Source organism: Oncorhynchus nerka, linkage group LG4, assembly GCF_034236695.1.
Source record: "Oncorhynchus nerka isolate Pitt River linkage group LG4, Oner_Uvic_2.0, whole genome shotgun sequence".
Lineage (NCBI taxonomy): Eukaryota > Metazoa > Chordata > Actinopteri > Salmoniformes > Salmonidae > Oncorhynchus > Oncorhynchus nerka.
The window spans coordinates 54,557,501-54,575,176 of record NC_088399.1 but is presented as its reverse complement, the minus strand read 5'-3'; the positions used below and the strand labels follow the sequence as shown (position 1 = coordinate 54,575,176).

The 17,676-nt window shown below is 42.5% G+C and overlaps 1 protein-coding gene across 1 annotated transcript in view; it reads right to left on the bottom strand.

Moving 5' to 3' along the window:
* LOC115128200 (ephrin-A3-like) overlaps positions 1-17,476 on the bottom strand; it is a 92,708-nt gene extending 75,232 nt beyond the window's left edge. The window contains exon 1 of the mRNA XM_065017660.1: positions 16,613-17,476. Within this exon, the coding sequence (XP_064873732.1) occupies positions 16,613-16,722 (110 nt within the window). The 5' untranslated portion in view covers positions 16,723-17,476. The remainder of the gene's footprint in view (positions 1-16,612) is intronic.
* Between the last annotated feature and the right edge of the window lie 200 nt (positions 17,477-17,676).

Sequence of the window (17,676 nt, the reverse complement as noted above, 5' to 3'; positions counted from 1 at the left end):
CGATACATTACCAGTAAAAAGTATAGACATACCTACTCATTGCAGGGTTTTTCTATATTTTTTCTATAATTTTCTACAGAGTAGAATAATAGTGAAGACATCAATACGATGAAATGTCACACATGGAATCATGGAATTACCAAAAAAGTGTTCATCAAATCAAAATATATTTCATATTTGAGATTCTTCAAAGTGGCCACCCTTTAGCTTGATGACAGCTTTGCACACTCTTGGCATTCTCTTAACCAGCTTCATGAGGTAGTCACCTGGAATTCCTTTCAATTAACAGGTGTGCCTTCTTAATGCGTTTGAGCCAATCAGTTGTGTTGTGACAAGGTTGGGGTGGGGTGGTATACTGAAAATAGCCCTAATTTCGAGAACTTTCAAGTTTCCTCAAGTGAAGTCGCAAAAACCATCAAGCGCTATGATGAAACTGGCTCTCATGAGGACCGGCATTGGAAAGGATGACACAGAGTTACCTCTGCTGCAGAGGATAAGTTTATTATCGTTACCAGCCTCAGGCAATGAAGCTCAAATAAATGCTTCTCGGAGTTCAAGTAACAGACACATCTCAACATCAACTGTTCAGAGGAGACTGCGTGAATCAGGCCTTCATGGTTGAACTGCTGCAAAGAAACCACTACTAAAGGACACCAATAAGAAGAAGAGACTTGCTTGGACCAAGAAACATGAGCAATGGATATTAGACTGGTGGAAAACTGTCTTTTTGTCTGATGAGTCCAAAATTGAGATTTTTGGTTCCAACCGCCGTGTCTTTGTGAGACGCAGTGGTGTAAAGTACTGAAGTAAAAATACTTTAAAGTACTACATAAGTATTTTGGGGGGGTATCTGTACTTTACTTTACTATTTATATTTTTGACAACTTTTACTTTTACTGCACTACATTCCCAAAGAAAAAGATGTACTTTTTTACTTTTCCCTTACACCCAAAAATACTTGTTACATTTTTTATGCTTAGCAGAACAGGAAAATGGTCCAATTCACGCACTAATTAATAGAACATCCCTGGTAATCCCTACTGCCTCTGATCTGGGGGGCTCACAGACTCAAGAAACACAAATGCGTCATTTGTAAATTATGTCTGAGTGTTGGAGTGTGCCCTGGCTATCTGTAAATTAAAAAGATCTGCTTAATGTAAGGAATTTGAAACAATTTGTACTTTTACTTTTGATACTTAAGTATATTTTATCAATTACATTTACTTTTGATACTTAAGTATATTTAAAACAAAAGTATTTTACTGGGTGATTTTCACTTTTACTTTAGTTATTTTCTTTTAAGGTATGTTTACTTTTACTGACAATTGGGTACTTTTTTCACCACCAGTGAGATGCAGAGTAGGTGTACGTCGCTCCTACCAGGTGGCGTGGCGAGAATCCGTCTCCTCACCACGTGCTCTCACCACTGGTGTCCCCCAGGGCTCTGTTCTAGGCCCTCTCCTATTCTCGCTATACACCAAGTCACTTGGCTCTGTCATAACCTCACATGGTCTCTCCTATCATTGCTATGCAGACGACTCACAATTAATCTTCTCCTTTCCCCCTTCTGATGACCAGGTGGCGAATCGCATCTCTGCATGTCTGGCAGACATATCAGTGTGGATGACGGATCACCACCTCAAGCTGAACCTTGGCAAGACGGAGCTGCTCTTCCTCCCGGGGAAGGACTGCCCGTTCCATGATCTCGCCATCACGGTTGACAACTCCACTGTGTCCTCCTCCCAGAGCGCTAAGAACCTTGGCGTGATCCTGGACAACACCCTGTCGTTCTCAACTAACATCAAGGCGGTGGCCCGTTCCTGTAGGTTCATGCTCTACAACATCCGCAGAGTACGACCCTGCCTCACACAGGAAGCGGCGCAGATCCTAATCCAGGCACTTGTCATCTCCCGTCTGGATTACTGCAACTCGCTGTTGGCTGGGCTCCCTGCCTGTGCCATTAAACCCCTACAACTCATCCAGAACGCCGCAGCCCGTCTGGTGTTCAACCTTCCCAAGTTCTCTCACGTCACCCCGCTCCTCCGCTCTCTCCACTGCTCGCATCCGCTACAAGACCATGGTGCTTGCCTACGGAGCTGTGAGGGGAACGGCACCTCAGTACCTCCAGGCTCTGATCAGGCCCTACACCCAAACAAGGGCACTGCGTTCATCCACCTCTGGCCTGCTCGCCTCCCTACCACTGAGGAAGTACAGTTCCCGCTCAGCCCAGTCAAAACTGTTCGCTGCTCTGGCCCCCCAATGGTGGAACAAACTCCCTCACGACGCCAGGACAGCGGAGTCAATCACCACCTTCCGGAGACACCTGAAACCCCACCTCTTTAAGGAATACCTAGGATAGGATAAAGTAATCCTTCTCACCCCCTTAGATGCACTATTGTAAAGTGGCTGCTCCACTGGATGTCATAAGGTGAATGCACCAATTTGTAAGTCGCTCTGGATAAGAGCGTCTGCTAAATGACTTAAATGTAAATGTAAATGTGAAGCATAGAGGAGGAGGTGTGATGGTGTAGGGGTGCTTTGGTTGTGACACTGTCTGCAACTGCTTGGAATCCAACGCCAAGTAGCTACAGAGGGTAGTGAGGACAGCCCAGTACATGACTGGGGCCGGCCCCCTGCCATCCAGGACCTAAATACCAGGTGGTATCAGAAGAAGGTACTAATTGTCAAAGACTACAGTCATTCAAGTCATAGACTGTTCTCTCTGCTACCGCACGGCATGCGGTACCAATGCACCAAGTTTGGAACCAGCAAGACCCTGAACAGTTTCTACCCCCAAGCCATAAGACTGCTAAAGAGTTAGTCCAGGTAGCAATTTGGTTAATTATTTAACTATCTGCATTGACCCTTTTTGCACAAAGTTCTTTGAGTCATCACTGCTGTTTACTCTGTCACTTTATTCCTAGTTAGTTACATGTACAGGTATCTACCTCAATGACCTGTACCACTACACATTGACTCGGTATTGGTACCCCTTGTATATAGCCAAGTTATCATTACTAACTGTGTATCTATTATTACTTTTATTATTACGTGTTTAACTTTTCTATTATTTCTATATTTTCTTTCTCTCTGCATTGTTGGGAAGGGCCCATAATTAAGCATTTCACTGTTAATAAATTACATTTTATTTGAACAAGGACTACCTGTGAAAATAACAAGTGTTTTCTTTTTTTATGTTACAGTAAGCAACAGATACATATACCAAAAATTGCAGAATATACTATACACAAAAAAGTCAGAAGACTTGTTTCCATTGTGGTGCTTTATAACTGGTCACGATGGCAACACCCACCCGTAGCACGCGCTCCAGCAGGTGTATCTCACTGATCATCTCTAAAGCCAACACCTCATTTGGCCGCCTTTCGTTCCAGTTCTCTGCTGCCTGTGACTGGAACGAATTGCAAAAAATCGCTGAAGTTGAAGACTTTTATCTCCCTCACCAACTTCAAACATCTGCTATCTGAGCAGCTAACCGATCGCTGCAGCTGTACATAGTCTATCGGTAAATAGCCCACCCAATTTACCTACCTCATCCCCATACTGTTTATATTTATTTACTTTTCTGCTCTTTTGCACACCAGTATCTCTACCTGTACATGACCATCTGATCATTTATCACTCCAGTGTTAATCTGCAAAATTGTAATTATTCACCTACCTCCTCATGCCTTTTGCACACAATGTATATAGACTCTCTTTTTATTCTACTGTGTTATTGACTTGTTAATTGTTTACTCCATGTGTAACTCTGTGTTGTCTGTTCACACTGCTATGCTTTATCTTGGCCAGGTCCCAGTTGTAAATGAGTACTTGTTCTCAACTAGCCTACCTGGTTAAATAAAGGTGAAATAAAAAAAATAAAAAAATAAAAGTGCTTTATAAGGAATAGGGTGTAGTTTGGGACTTTAAATATCCTTTCAGGTTGCTTTTCTCCACGCATTTTGCAGGACTCATACCAGCCAACAATTACTGAAGAAAACAGCTTTCCAATCCGAAGACTGTCATTTATATGGGTATTTTTGACACCTGTGCCAACCTATTGCACAAAGAGAAAATGAGACAAATACGAATCACCAAGCGAACAGTTCTGTGGGTCTTTAACGGCTTTGGAAAGTCAATAGAATGTGAATACAAGATGATAACTGTTTTGAATTATGCTACATTAATTCAGAAATATTTCCATAGAATTTCATTCAGTATTGAAGGTCATTCAGTATACTTTTGAGTCAGCGTTGCTCACAGATTCCCATTCAGCACTACAGGCATCAACTACAAGTCAGGAAAGAAAGAAATACTTGAAAAATATCTTATGCGGTTTGAGACGGTTGCTTGGCACAGTGGCATGACGAGTGTGGAAAAGAACAAATTGAATGCCAGTGAGTAAGATGCATTTGTATGTAAAATTGGCGAGACTGTTCAGAGAGCGAGCCAGGCAGACAGCCATGCATGTAATCATCTAGCAAATCCGCTTGTGTCTCACGCACTGCACTGCACAATGATGCGTAGGGCCAGGCCGCTGCTATTGTCTCTGAGCACTGGTCCACATGAATAACCCTGCGTGTGTCCACATTAGCACGGGTCACCTCCCATAAGTATCATCTCTGAAGAAACAGCAGCCGAAGCATATTCGGCAAATAACTTTTACTTCCGCAAAAGCTCACCACCTCTTTCTCCCTACTAGGTCTCTCAATCATTCTCTCCATCTAAAAAAAAACAATCTCCCTCTCTCTACCTTCTTGGCACACTTTCCATCATTCCACTGGCACCCCCTGTTCTCCATCACTACTCACCACCCCTTTCTCTCAATACTGTTTCCGCACTTTGCCTCTCCTCCATCTTCTTCCATCTCTATTTGTCTCCCTCTCTGTGTTTCTCTCTCTCTCTCTCTCCCTCTCCCCATCTCCCCCAGTCGTTTTCCCGTACATATCTCACTGAAAATATCAGAAACCTCAACAGCAGGGGTGTTGGAGCTCCCCTCTCCACCACCACACAGCGCCACCTCTAAATTGCTGGTCCTCCACCCACACAGCCTCAGTGGTTAATGAGCCGGTTGAGTAAGACAGCAGCTCCGTTCTACATTGATCATGAGGAGCCCCCCGCCTCTTACTCTCAGGGAAGCTATTTGTCAAGGTGATAATTTATTTTGTAACACCATTTATGGTGAGCCAACCAGGCAGGAAGGGATGCGCTGAAAGTGTTTTTTTTTTTGTCTTAATTTGGTTCAGGTCCTAACAGACTAAATTTCAGGTCTTAAATCGGGGTCACAACATCTGGTACTATGAACACACATAGAGCAATAACTCACTGAGGTTCCACCGGTGAAGAAATACCTTTCAACTTTTTAAGGGGGCCGATTTTACAGTAAGGTTGCCACATTTTCACCACAGGTTCCTTGCTATTCCCTCCTACGCCTGTACAAAGGACTGGCAGCTTTTGTTCCCTGATCTCCTGCTAAGTTAAGATCCTTAGCAGCTACACTGGGAGTGAGTGAAAGCCACACTATTGTTTTGATCATGTTGACACAGAACATCCAATTAAGAGGCTACGGTCTGTGGCAGCTTCCCAAATGGCACCCTATCCCCTACATAGTGGACTACTTTTGTCAAGAGTCCACAGGGAATAGGCTGCCATTTAGGACTTAATCTGTGTCAGTGGCAAGGCCAATACCTGATAGGAGAAGACAGGAGTGCGGGCCGCCAGAGGAGAAGCGACTTCTTCGCGGCATTTCCTCCACTGGTCCCATGCACTCCTCAAGATGTTCCACATCTCCCCTCTCTAATTGGCAGGTGGCCTCAGATGCAAGATGATTTAATGGCCTGCGTGTGATTTTTTCTGCCTCAGTCAGCCATTAGCAGGGACATCTGTAGCATGTTGGCTTGGGTACGCCGCTGCGAGTGAAAGCTTAGAGCAACTCTTTCTAATGGAGATGGAAGCAGGTAGCTAACGGTGCTGCAACTCCGACGGTTGCAATCATGGTACTTCTTCTTCGAGGTACAAAAATATGAAATAACACATATGGAATCATGTAGTAACCAGAAAAGTGTTATACAAATCAAAACATGTTTTATATTTGAGAATCTTCAAAGTAGCCACCCTTTGCCTTGATGACAGCTTTGCACACTTTTGGCATTCTCTTAACCAGCTTCATGAGGTAGTCACCTGGAATGCATTTCAATTAACAGGTGTGCCTTCTTAATGCGTTTGAGCCAATCAGTTGTGTTGTGAAAAGGTTGGGGTGGTATACTGAAAATAGCCCTAATTTCTAGAACTTTCAAGTTTCTTCAAGAGCAGTCACCCTCAAGCGCCATGATGAAACTAGCTCTCATGAGGACCAGCATAGGAAAGGAAGACACAGAGTTACCTCTGCCTTGTTAAAAGTTAATTTGTGGAATTTCTTTCCTTCTTAATGCATTTGAACCAGTTGTGTTGTGACAAGGTAGGGGTAGTATACTGAAAATAGCCATATTTGGTAAAATACCAACTCCATATTATGGAAAGAACAGCTTAAATAAGCAAAGAGAAACGACAGTCCATCATTACTTTAAGACATGAAGGTCAGTCAATTCGGAAAATTCCAAGAACTTTGAAAGTTCCTTCAAGTGCAGTCACAAAAACCATCAAGCGCTATGATGAAACTGTCTCTCATGAGGACCGACACAGGAAAGGTAGACCCAGAGTTACCTCTGCTGCAGAGGATAAATGAATTAGAGTTAACTGCACCTCAGATTGCAGCCGAAATAAATAATTCACAGAGTTCAAGTAACAGACACATTTCAACATCAACTGTTCAGAGGAGACTGTGTGAATCAGGCCTTCATGGTCAAATTGCTGTAAAGAAACAACTACTAAAGGACACCAATAAGAAGGAGATACTTGCTTGGGCCTAGAAACACGAACAATGGACATTAGAATGGTGAAAATCTGTCCTTTGTTCTGAGTCAAAATGTTTGATTTTTGGTTCCAACTGCTGTGTCTTCGAGAGACGCAGTGATGTAAAGTACTTAAATAAAATGTACCCACTACACATGAATCTAAGTAGGAATTAAATTAGACTATATGCATATGGACGAGCAATGTCAGAGCGGAGTGGACTAAGGTACAGTAGAATAGTATAGAATACAGTATATACATATGAGATGAGTTACACAGTATATGTATATGAGATGAGTAATGCAAGATATGTAAACATTATTAAGTGAATGAGACACTGTAGAATAGTATAGAAAACAGTATGTACATATGAGATGAGTAATGCCAGATTTGTAAACATTAAGTGACTAAGATACCGTAGAATAGTATAGAATACAGTATATACTATACATATGAGCTGAGTACTGCAAGATATGTAAACATTATTAAAGTGACTTGTCTTCCATTCCTTAAAGTGACACGTTTTTTCTAGTCTATGCCTATAGGTAGCAGCCTCTAATGTGCTAGTGATGGCTGTTTAACAGTAAGATGGCCTTAAGATAGAAGCTGTTTTTCAGTCTCTTAGTCCCAGCTTTGATGCACCTGTACAGGCCTCGCCTTCTTGATGATAGCGGGGTGAACAGGCAGTGGCTCGGGTGGTTGATGTCCTTGACTATCTTATTGGCCTTCCTGTGACATCGGGTGCTGTAGGTGTCCTGGAGGGCGGGTAGTATGCTCCCAGTATTGCGTTGGGCAGACCGCACCACCTTCTACAGAGCCTTGCGGTTGCGTGCTGTGCAAGTTTGTGAGGGTTTTAGGTGACAAGCCAAATTTCTTTAGCCTCCTCAGGTTGAGGAGGCTCTGTTGTGCCTTCTTCGCTACACTGTCTGTGTGGGTGGTCCATTTCAGTTTGTCAGTGATGTGTATGCCAAGGAACTTGAAGCTTTCCACCTTCTCCACTGCGGTCCCATCGATGTAGATAGGGGGGTGCACCCTCTAATGTTCCTGAAGTCCACAATCATCTCTTTGTTTGGTTGACGTTGAGTGAGAGGTTGTTTTCCAGGCACCACATTCCCAGAGCCCTCACCTCCTCCCTACAGGCTGTCTCATCATCATTGGTAATCAAGCCTACTACTGTTGTGTGGTCTGCAAACTTGATGATTGAGATGGAGGCGTGCTTGGCCACGCAGTCATGGGTGAACAGGAAGTACAGGAGGGGGCTGTGCATGCACCCTTATGGGGCCCCAGTGTTGGGGATCAGCGGAGTGGACACAATGTTTCCTACCTTCACCAGCTGGGGTCGGTCCGTCAGGAAGTCCAGGACCCAGTTGCACAGGGTGGGGTTCAGACCCAGGGCTTCAAGCTTAATTATGAGCTTGGAGGGTACTATGGTGTTGAATGCTGAGCTATAGTCAATAAACAACATTCTTACATAGGTATTCTTCTTGTCTAGATGGGATAGGGCAGTATGCAGGGTGATGGCGATTGCATCGTCTGTGGATCTATTGGGGCGGTAAGTAAATTGAAGTGGGTCTAGGGTGGCAGGTAAGGTAGATGTGATATGATCCTTAACTAGTCTCTCAAAGCACTTCATGATGACAGAGGCGAGTGCTATGGGTGATAGTCATTAAGTTCAGTTACCTTTATCTTCTTGGGTACAGGAACAATGGTGGCCATCTTGAAGCATGTGGGGACAGCAGACTGGGATAGGGAGATTGAATATGCCCGTAAACACACCAGCCAGCTGGTCTGTGCATGCTCTGCGGATTGTGGCTAGGGATGCTGTCTGCGCCGGCAGCCTTGAGAGGGTTAAGACGTTTAAATGTTTTACTCATGTCCGCCACAGAGAAGGAGAGCCCACAGTCCTTGGTAGCGGGCCGCGTCGGTGGCACTGTGTTATCCTCAAAGCGTGCGAAGAATATATTTTGCCTGTCCGGAAGCATGACGTTGGTCTCGGTGACGTGTCTGGTTTTCCTTTTGTAGTCCGTGATTATCTGTAGTCCCTGCCACATACGTCTTGTGTCTGAGCCGTTTAGCTTGTTTGATTGCCTTGCGGAGTGTGTAACTACACTGTTTGTATTCCTCCATGTTCCCAGTCACCTTGCCATGGTTAAATGCGGTGGTTCGCGCTTTCAGTTTCGTGCAAATGCTACGGTTTCTGATTAGGGATGTACAAATATTTTGAAGAGAAATACACAACGCAGAGGACGAGAAGTCAATAGAGTATTAATGGTCAGTAGGAAATGATCAATGGAAATAGTGGTTTTTACAAAAACTATATCCCATTAGCAAGGAAGCTATGGATGCCACTACAGTAGTGATTAAAGATTCTGCCGACATGCTGCTCATACTCTTTTGACAATGAATGGAGCTGCACAGGTCACAGCTGCTCATTGGAACAAATGGTCAGCTGTGTTGGAGGCTCCTAACATCATCATACCATGTAATCCAGCTACTCTGATACTTCCTCCAGATACCACATTACTTCAACATGACTGTTTTGAGTTGGTTTTGGATCAGCTCTCTGATGGGTTTACTAAGAGTCATCTGTTGGAAAACCCTGAGTTTATCCTATACACAGACGGTTCAAGCATTGCGGAGGGGGGTGTGAGGAAGGCACGCTGGGCAGTTACTACAATACTACAATAGTAGGGGAAGCAGACAGACAAGTAAAAGAGACGTGGGGAATAACTCCAGAGGGGGGACATGACGTAGTACCAGGACAGTGGGTGATGGTAAAAAAAATAATGTAACAGGCCAAAGTGGGAAGGTCCTTATCAAGTTTTGCTCATAATGAGGTCAGCAGTGAAAGTCCAGTGAAAATCACGATGGATACATGTCACTCATTGCAAGGTTGTCCATTTTGATGGCAAAGCGGAGCCTGGAGAATAAAGAACTGATTGATTAGCAATAGGGTGTCAATCTCGGGTGAAGAAGCATGGTAAGATGATCAGAACCTGATAAACTTCTATGTTGTATACCGCAGGGATATCTAGGTGAAATGTCCAACGTTTTCCTGAAAATCACAAAAAAATCTGTGAAATATTCATTTCTCTCGAAACCAGGACATGTTACTTTCACTTTTTTTATTCCTTCGTTACAGGTTATGAGAATCTACCATCTGAAGCAGAAGCTATATTCCTTGACCCAAGGACTGTACTTGAAATTATATAAGATCACCAGTGAAGTGTCATTAGAGAAGTCCTTATCAACCAGTGGAACGGAAGAAGAATTCCTCACTACTGGCAGACTGTCAGAACATAGTTGGAAATAGTTATCTATGTGGGACTGATACCAGTGTGGAAGAGCTGGTCACTTTCAAAGGACTTGGTGAATGATTAACTTGCCAAGAGGACGATTGAATATTGTTGTCTTGTAGACAATTCTTTTTTTTTGTGAGTTTCCTCCTAATACAGGATGTGGTAGAAATCGTAAGGGACATCATCATTACACCTGTTAATACTTATTTTCTATAACTTTGTTTGAAATCTATTTCTTATTGCAACAGCAAGTAAAATATGCCCTTTGTGTTTTATAGAAATGCAAGGTGTTTAATGTTAATCATTTTATGCTTACTGCTAATGTTTTTATATTTTATATTTTTTCATGCTTTTTATTGTTTTCTAAAAATACATTTTAAGTATATTTATTTTTTAAATGGTCTAGAGGGGAGTGTAAGAATATTTTGAAGATAAGAACACAACGCAGAGGACAAGAAGTCAATAGTGTACTAACGTCTCACATTCTGACCTTTATTTCCTTTGTTTTGTCTTTATTTAGTATGTTCAGGGCGTGAGTTGGGGTGGGCAGTCTATGTTTGTTTTTCTATGTTTGGTTTCTGTTTCGGCCTAGTATGGTTCTCAATCAGAGGCAGGTGTCGTTAGTTGTCTCTGATTGAGAATCATACTTAGGTAGCCTGGGTTTCATGGTTGGTTTGTGGGTGTTTGTTTCCGTGTGAGTGTTTGTTGCCACACGGTACTGTTTCGTTTTTCGTTCATGTTCACGTTTATTGTTTTGTATTTCATAGTGTGGCGAGGAGGAGGAATGCCGTTACATAACGGTCAATAGGGAATGATCAATGGAAATAGTGTTTTTTTCTGTAATAAGGGATTAATGATCAATGGGTCAGAGACATGGGAGGAATTTCATTCCGGGACTCATAGCTACATGGCAAGTTCTCATTGGTCCAAATTGTTTATACATTGAACCTGAAATCGGATACTTCTTATTTGGCCATTGGCCCAGTTTTATTGCAAGGAAAATGAATTGGTCAACCACAGGCTAGGGCTGGGTTTTGAAGTACATCCTGTCCCTTTGTTCTGTAGAAAGAATCACGGGAGAGAATCACTGAGGACAGGGGAGAATGAATATCTGACTCTCAGCATAATAGCTCCTCTTTGAATAAAACTATTTTTCTCCCCCTGATTTGCTTTGGGGTCTGTGTTATTGAAGAGTAACATCAACTGCTAACAGGGTACATTTTAATAGTCACAGTGGGTACTACATCTCCTATACACTTCCTTATAAACTCAGTCACCGTATCCGTGTATGTATCTAGATTATTTTCGCAAGCTACCCGGAACAGGTCCCAGTCCACGTGATCAAAACAATCCTGAAGTGTGGATTCCGATTGGTCAGACCAGCGTTGAATACTTTTAAGCACGAGTACCTTCTGTTTGAGTTTCTGCCTATAGGATGGGAGGAGCTAGATGGAGTCATGGTCAGATTTTCTGAAAGGAGGGTGGAGGAGGGCCTTGTAAGTATTCAGGAAGTTTGGGACATTAGATGATGAGTCCAAATTTGAGATGTATGGTTCCACCCGCCTTGTCTTTGTGAGACACAGAGTGGATTAACGGATTATCTCTGCATGTGTGGTTCCCACCGTGAAGCATGGAGGAGGATGTGTGATTGTGTGGGGGTGCTTTGCTGGTGACACTGTCAGTGATTTATTTAGAATTCATGGCACACTTCGCCAGCATGGCAACCAAAGCATTCTGCAGCAATACGCCATCCCATCTGGTTTACACTTAGTGGGACTATCATTTGTTTTTCAACAGGACAATGACCCAAAACACACCTGATGAGGGCTATTTGACCAAGGAGAGTGATAGAGTGCTGCATTAGATGACCTGGCCTCCACAATCACCCAATCTCAACCCAATTGCGATAGTTTGGGATGAGCTGGTTGAGAGAATGCCAAGTGTGTGCAAAGTTGTCATCAAGGTAAAGGGTGGCTACTTTGAAGAATTTCAAATATAAGATATACTTTGATTTGTTTAACACTTTTTTGGTTACTACATGATTCCATATATGTTATTTCATAGTTTTGATGTCTTCACTATTATTCTTCAATGTAGAAAATAGTTTAAAATATAGAAAAACCCTTGAATGTGAAGGTGTGTCCAAGCTACTGTATATATCTCAATTCCCCAGGGCAGTGTGTGCTCTGTGTAGGGTGCCATCTTTCGGATGGGACGTTAAACGGGTGTCTTGCCTCTTTGTTGACAATAAAGATACCATGGCACTTATTGTAAGAGTAGAGGGGTAAACCCGTGTCCTTGCTAAATTATGACCATCATGACCACCTAATCATCCCCAGCTTCCAATTGGCTCATTCATCCACCCTCCTCTCCCCTGTAACTATTCCCCAGGTCTTCGCTGTAAATGAGAATGTATTTTCAGTCAGCTTACCTGGTCAAATAAGAGGTAAATGTGAATTTTTCATCAGAATAAAACCCATAGCAAGCTGTTTTCATGGCCTTAGCACAAACAGCTTGGTTTTCATGTGATCCCATTTTTCACAGCTGGATTTTTTTCTGTAGCCATCTGGGCTGAATGCTTCGCTCAAGGGTACAACCAAAAATGAGGCCTCATCACCCAGAGTTCAGCCCTGAAAGCCCCTGGTCCCTTGCCCTCTGCCCTGGCCTCGGCTCCTCCCTGTTCCCCCTGAGGTAGTATCTAATTCTGAGGTGGGTAAGTGAGGCCTGCAGCAGGATGTGGACAGCGGCTGCATCCCAAATAGCACCTTATTCCCTATATAGTGCACAACTTTTGACCAGGGTCCATAGTGCTTTGTTTACAAGTAGTGTACTATAATAAGGAATAGGGTGCCATTTGAGATGAACCAATGATGCTGAAGTGGCCTAAAGCCTACGGCCTATAAGGCTTGATCGCTTATCAGTATTCCTGCCATAGCCTCTGTGGATTTGTCTGCTACCTGCAAACTGGGTCAATTTTTGCATTATTTTACAGATTCTTATCTCAATGTGGAGGAGGGGATTTTTTTTTTTTACAAACACACACATCGCCCCACACAGATACACGTATTATCATTAGAATATATTAAAATGAAAATATATTCATATAAGTGTTATATTAAGGTGCTGATGTGCCAAGACTTGATGAATGATTATCCCGTACAATGCCTGGGCGTACTCCTCACGCTGTGCAAGTCATAGAACACACACCAAATGAATAATTAACAATGATAGATAATCCTAATACAGAATGTGACACGCACAAACCTGCGAAACCCTCACAACACTTTGAACATGTGCTGGTACTGCTAATGATTCTCTTTAAATATGCCTCCTCTATTGAGATTCAAACTGGCATACATAATTGCTATCACAACCAGGGCTAGTAGGAATTTGACTAGGTGTTCGTTTGCACTGTTGGTTCGGTACACCAGAGGTGATTGAGATACCTTGAGTATCTCAAGCCTCACATGCCCAGAACTCAAGCCTCACATACCCAGACTGAGTTATATTAAATATTTCAGAATTATCATTCAGATGCATTCAAACAATTCTATTGTATATATGTAATTATCTTTGATATTATCTTTCCATCTGAGTATATGTCCCAAATGGCACCCTATTCCCTATATATAGTGTACTTTTCACCAGAGCCCTGTAAGTGCACTAGGTAATGCACTAGGTAATAGGGTGCAATTTGGGACTCAACCTGGGTTTTGGAGGTGAATGAGGAAACAAGAGCAGATGGGGGGGGTAATGAGATGCACACAACAACAACAAATAAATTGATGGGGACAGGCTGGCCATGAGAGAGTAGAAAAATAAGGGAAAGAGGGAGGTAAAATAACCAAGTATGAGCTAGAGAGAGGAGATACAGGAGATAGGCCAGTGTCTGAGGTGAATATAAATGGACAAAACGAAAAGGTGGAAAACAGATAGAAAGAGAAAAATATAGAGAGAATGCGAGAGAGAGAGGGGGGGGGGAGAAAGTGAGCAACAGCGGGGTGAGGGGAGAAGATAAAAGAATGTGAGAAAGATGGATAACTAATGAGAGGACAAAGGCACCAGATACCCCATCGATCTCTGCTGCAGAGGTATTGAGTTAGAGGTCTGGAGATGTTTACCTACAGTATAGTTACCTACTGTAGTAGGATTGTTATGACCAAGGAGAGATAGAAGAAGAATAGGAAGAGAGGGGCAGGTTTCTGGGGTGGTGTGTGTGTGTGTGTGTGTGTGTGTGTGTGTGTGTGTGTGTGTGTGTGTGTGTGTGTGTGTGTGTGTGTGTGTGTGTGTGTGTGTGTGTGTGTGCGTGTGTGTTTTGTTTCAAGGTTTCAAGTTTGGGGAAGCAAATTTTCACCATAGAAATGCACCTTTACCACAAAGAATTCCACGCATCCTCACATTTGCGGTCTTATGTCAGATAGCCTACTATTCCTATTTGTGATGATTAGATTGGCTAGTCATAATTTAGGCTAATAATATAACTCAATCACTGTTCGCAAAAAAAAATGCAGCGTGTGTCAGATAGCCTTTTGTTTCTTTGCAGGGGCTAAATGTGGCCTTTAATAAACACATTACATGTAATTCTACTACACTTCATATTACTGGAGACATTAGGATAATCTTTTTTTAATATGACAAAAATGACAGGGTAGCCTACTCTGCTGACACTGACAAACAGATCAATAAAAACAACGTTTTCTTCAACCATTTAATAGGCCTAAGAAAAAGAGAGACGCAAATACAATATGAAGTCCATCTAACCTGGAGGAGTAAATTATTGTTAAAAAACTAACTTTCAAGTGTCCCTGACCCAATAATAAAGACAGTGAATACACACACTCACCTGGGATTAGTGCTGAGCGATTAACGGAAAAGTCGGTTATTTTTCATTTTTTAAACAACCATTTGACAAAATGTCAGTTCAATTATTTGAATTCCATTTTGTAAAAAAAAAATTCTGTGATCTCGATGTGCAGTTTCTGTAGATAAATCAGATCAAGCTTGAACTGTGTTCTGCTGTAGTTTCTAAACAGGCCAATATTCTACATATTTTAGCACTGAAAACATGGTAATTAACTACAATGACCATAATCCATTGCGCGCCCACTTACCTTAGTCCAGTCTGACTTTGAATTAAATAATGAAGCAATCAAATAAAACAAATATTTTATTAAAGTAATGTGAATAAATGATAGTTAAATAAGTGATATCCAGTAATGAGCAGTCACTACCATCATGGGACTTCTATTCATTGTATGAATTGTTACAGCATTCAACCCACATAAATCATAGTGCATTTAATGTCTAAAAAAAATGCGAAACCGACATTTTTTTCATAATCTAACCGAAAACGAACCCACCTCAAAAGCACTAATCGCTCAGCACTACCGGGGAAACGGCTGATACTCTCCGCTGGTGCCAATAAGATAGGCAGGTGTTCGCTCAATTAAGTTGAGCATTTTGATAACTAAAGACAGATTAGAGTCTTTCCACTGTCGTCAATTTACAGTAATAGCCATTTACTTTCCAAACTATGTTATTCTGCGATTGTATTTAGAAATATCGCAAAATGCTTGGCTGGGTCTCTCTGCTTTTCATTGACAGTTTCAACTCAAGTATCATCTATTTGGTCATTGCAGAGCCCGCTGCCCAAATTGCGGGCCCTTTCGACTGTAGGCTGTGATTTAAAACAACCCACAGCGTTTTTTCTTCAAAAACTAATGATCCTCTGTGACCAAATCATGCTTTCTGGTGTAGTAGCCTATTTTGAATGATTTGATTTATTTATGTATAGACATTAGGATAATTAGGCTACATAATTTTGGCAATTTAGTTCAATATGAAATAGCTTTCCCTAGCCTTACGGATGCACCACCTATGGGGGGGGACAAAGAAAGCAGACAACATCAGAATGGATTGCACTCAGATGGAGAGGCTTGAGTGTTTGTGAGAGAGTGAGAGAGGGGAGGGGGTCATAGATGACAGATATGAGTCATTGTGGAGTAAGAGATGGACAGTGACAACTGAGTTGTCCACATTAATTAAATATTCATATAGAACACCAGGTACCTGCTTACATGGTGGAAAGGAACATTAAGGCAACACAATTGCCTGGTATTTGCTATAGTGTGTGTGTGTGCGTGCGTGTGCGTGCGTGCGTGTGTGTGCGCGCGTGTGCGTGTGTGCACGTGTATATTGGAAATAGGCAAATTCTGCAATGCACATTTTCGGGATGGGGGAATACAGCATTCATCACACACTTAACAATGATTTATACATACATTCACCTGTATTCTCTAAAATAGTAACATTTAGTTAGAGGATGATCAATTCCTCATACTGACACCTGTCGTCGGTTTAGGTCCATAGCAACAAAGAAAACAAAGATAATAGTGTACTGTATTATACTTGTAGCCTACTTACTGTAAATTTGAGCTGTTCCAATAGACGGCGTGTCGGTCGTTGGCTCGCGTCAGCTGCAAGTTTGTAAAGGCGAGCGCTATTAGACAGAGAGAAACCGTTGCGAGAGCCATAATCCCACTGTTCCTCGTTCTTTTTAGGCTACCTTCTTCGCTCTCAGTTTCCGCCGTCCCAAACAGTGGGTCTCTCACAACATCCCGGCGGTCAAAAACAACGCAGTTGAATAGTTTCCAGCAACCTTTGGGAAGGACAAATATGCGTACTTGGCTTGGTTTACGTGTTTTTCAACTCTAATTCCATTGCGCGAAGAATCCCTTTTGGGCATTCTCCCCAACCCTATTTGTACTTACTTTGCCTGCTGCGCACGTTGAAGTCACCGTGCGTTGAGTAGGCTATTACTTTTATGTTCCCTATTCCTCTGCACTGACCGAAAACAGCAGTGTAATAAGAATAAGTGATAAGGCAAATTAGGCTGCCACAACTGACAACTGTAGTCCCATATTGAGCCGAGAAGATGCTGCAATTCTCCTCAACATATCTCAATACTATCTTTTCGTCTTGGTTGGTCAAGCACAGCTGGCATTGAAGTTTCTCAAAATGTGTTCAAATTATCCTTCTGTTGGTATTGTGTTCCCGTTTCGTTTTGACGATCATCTACTTTGTCATTTTAAATGAGCCTCAGCTCAGACTGTCAGTTGAGACTTTGAGGTGTCTAACCTTGCCTTGCTACCCAGACTCCTTGCTCCAGCCAAACGCCACGCCCACGGACGTTAGTTTAATCTCCGCAATGAAAGTATATACGTAAAGTATGCAGCGAACGACAGAGCAGCGGAATAATTTAGTGGCTAGTTTCTATCCGCCGCCTCTTCCAAACCACCCACGCACTGCGCGCCAGTTTCCTACAATCCCGCCCTCTGATGGACAAGATGCGCTCACTCTGCCCAACCCCGCCACCACTGTGTGTGTGTGTGTGTGTGTGTGTGTGTGTGTGTGTGTGTGTGTGTGTGTGTGTGTGTGTGTGTGTGTGAGAGAGATGCGGGCGTGTGTTTAATTTCCAATATTCAGAG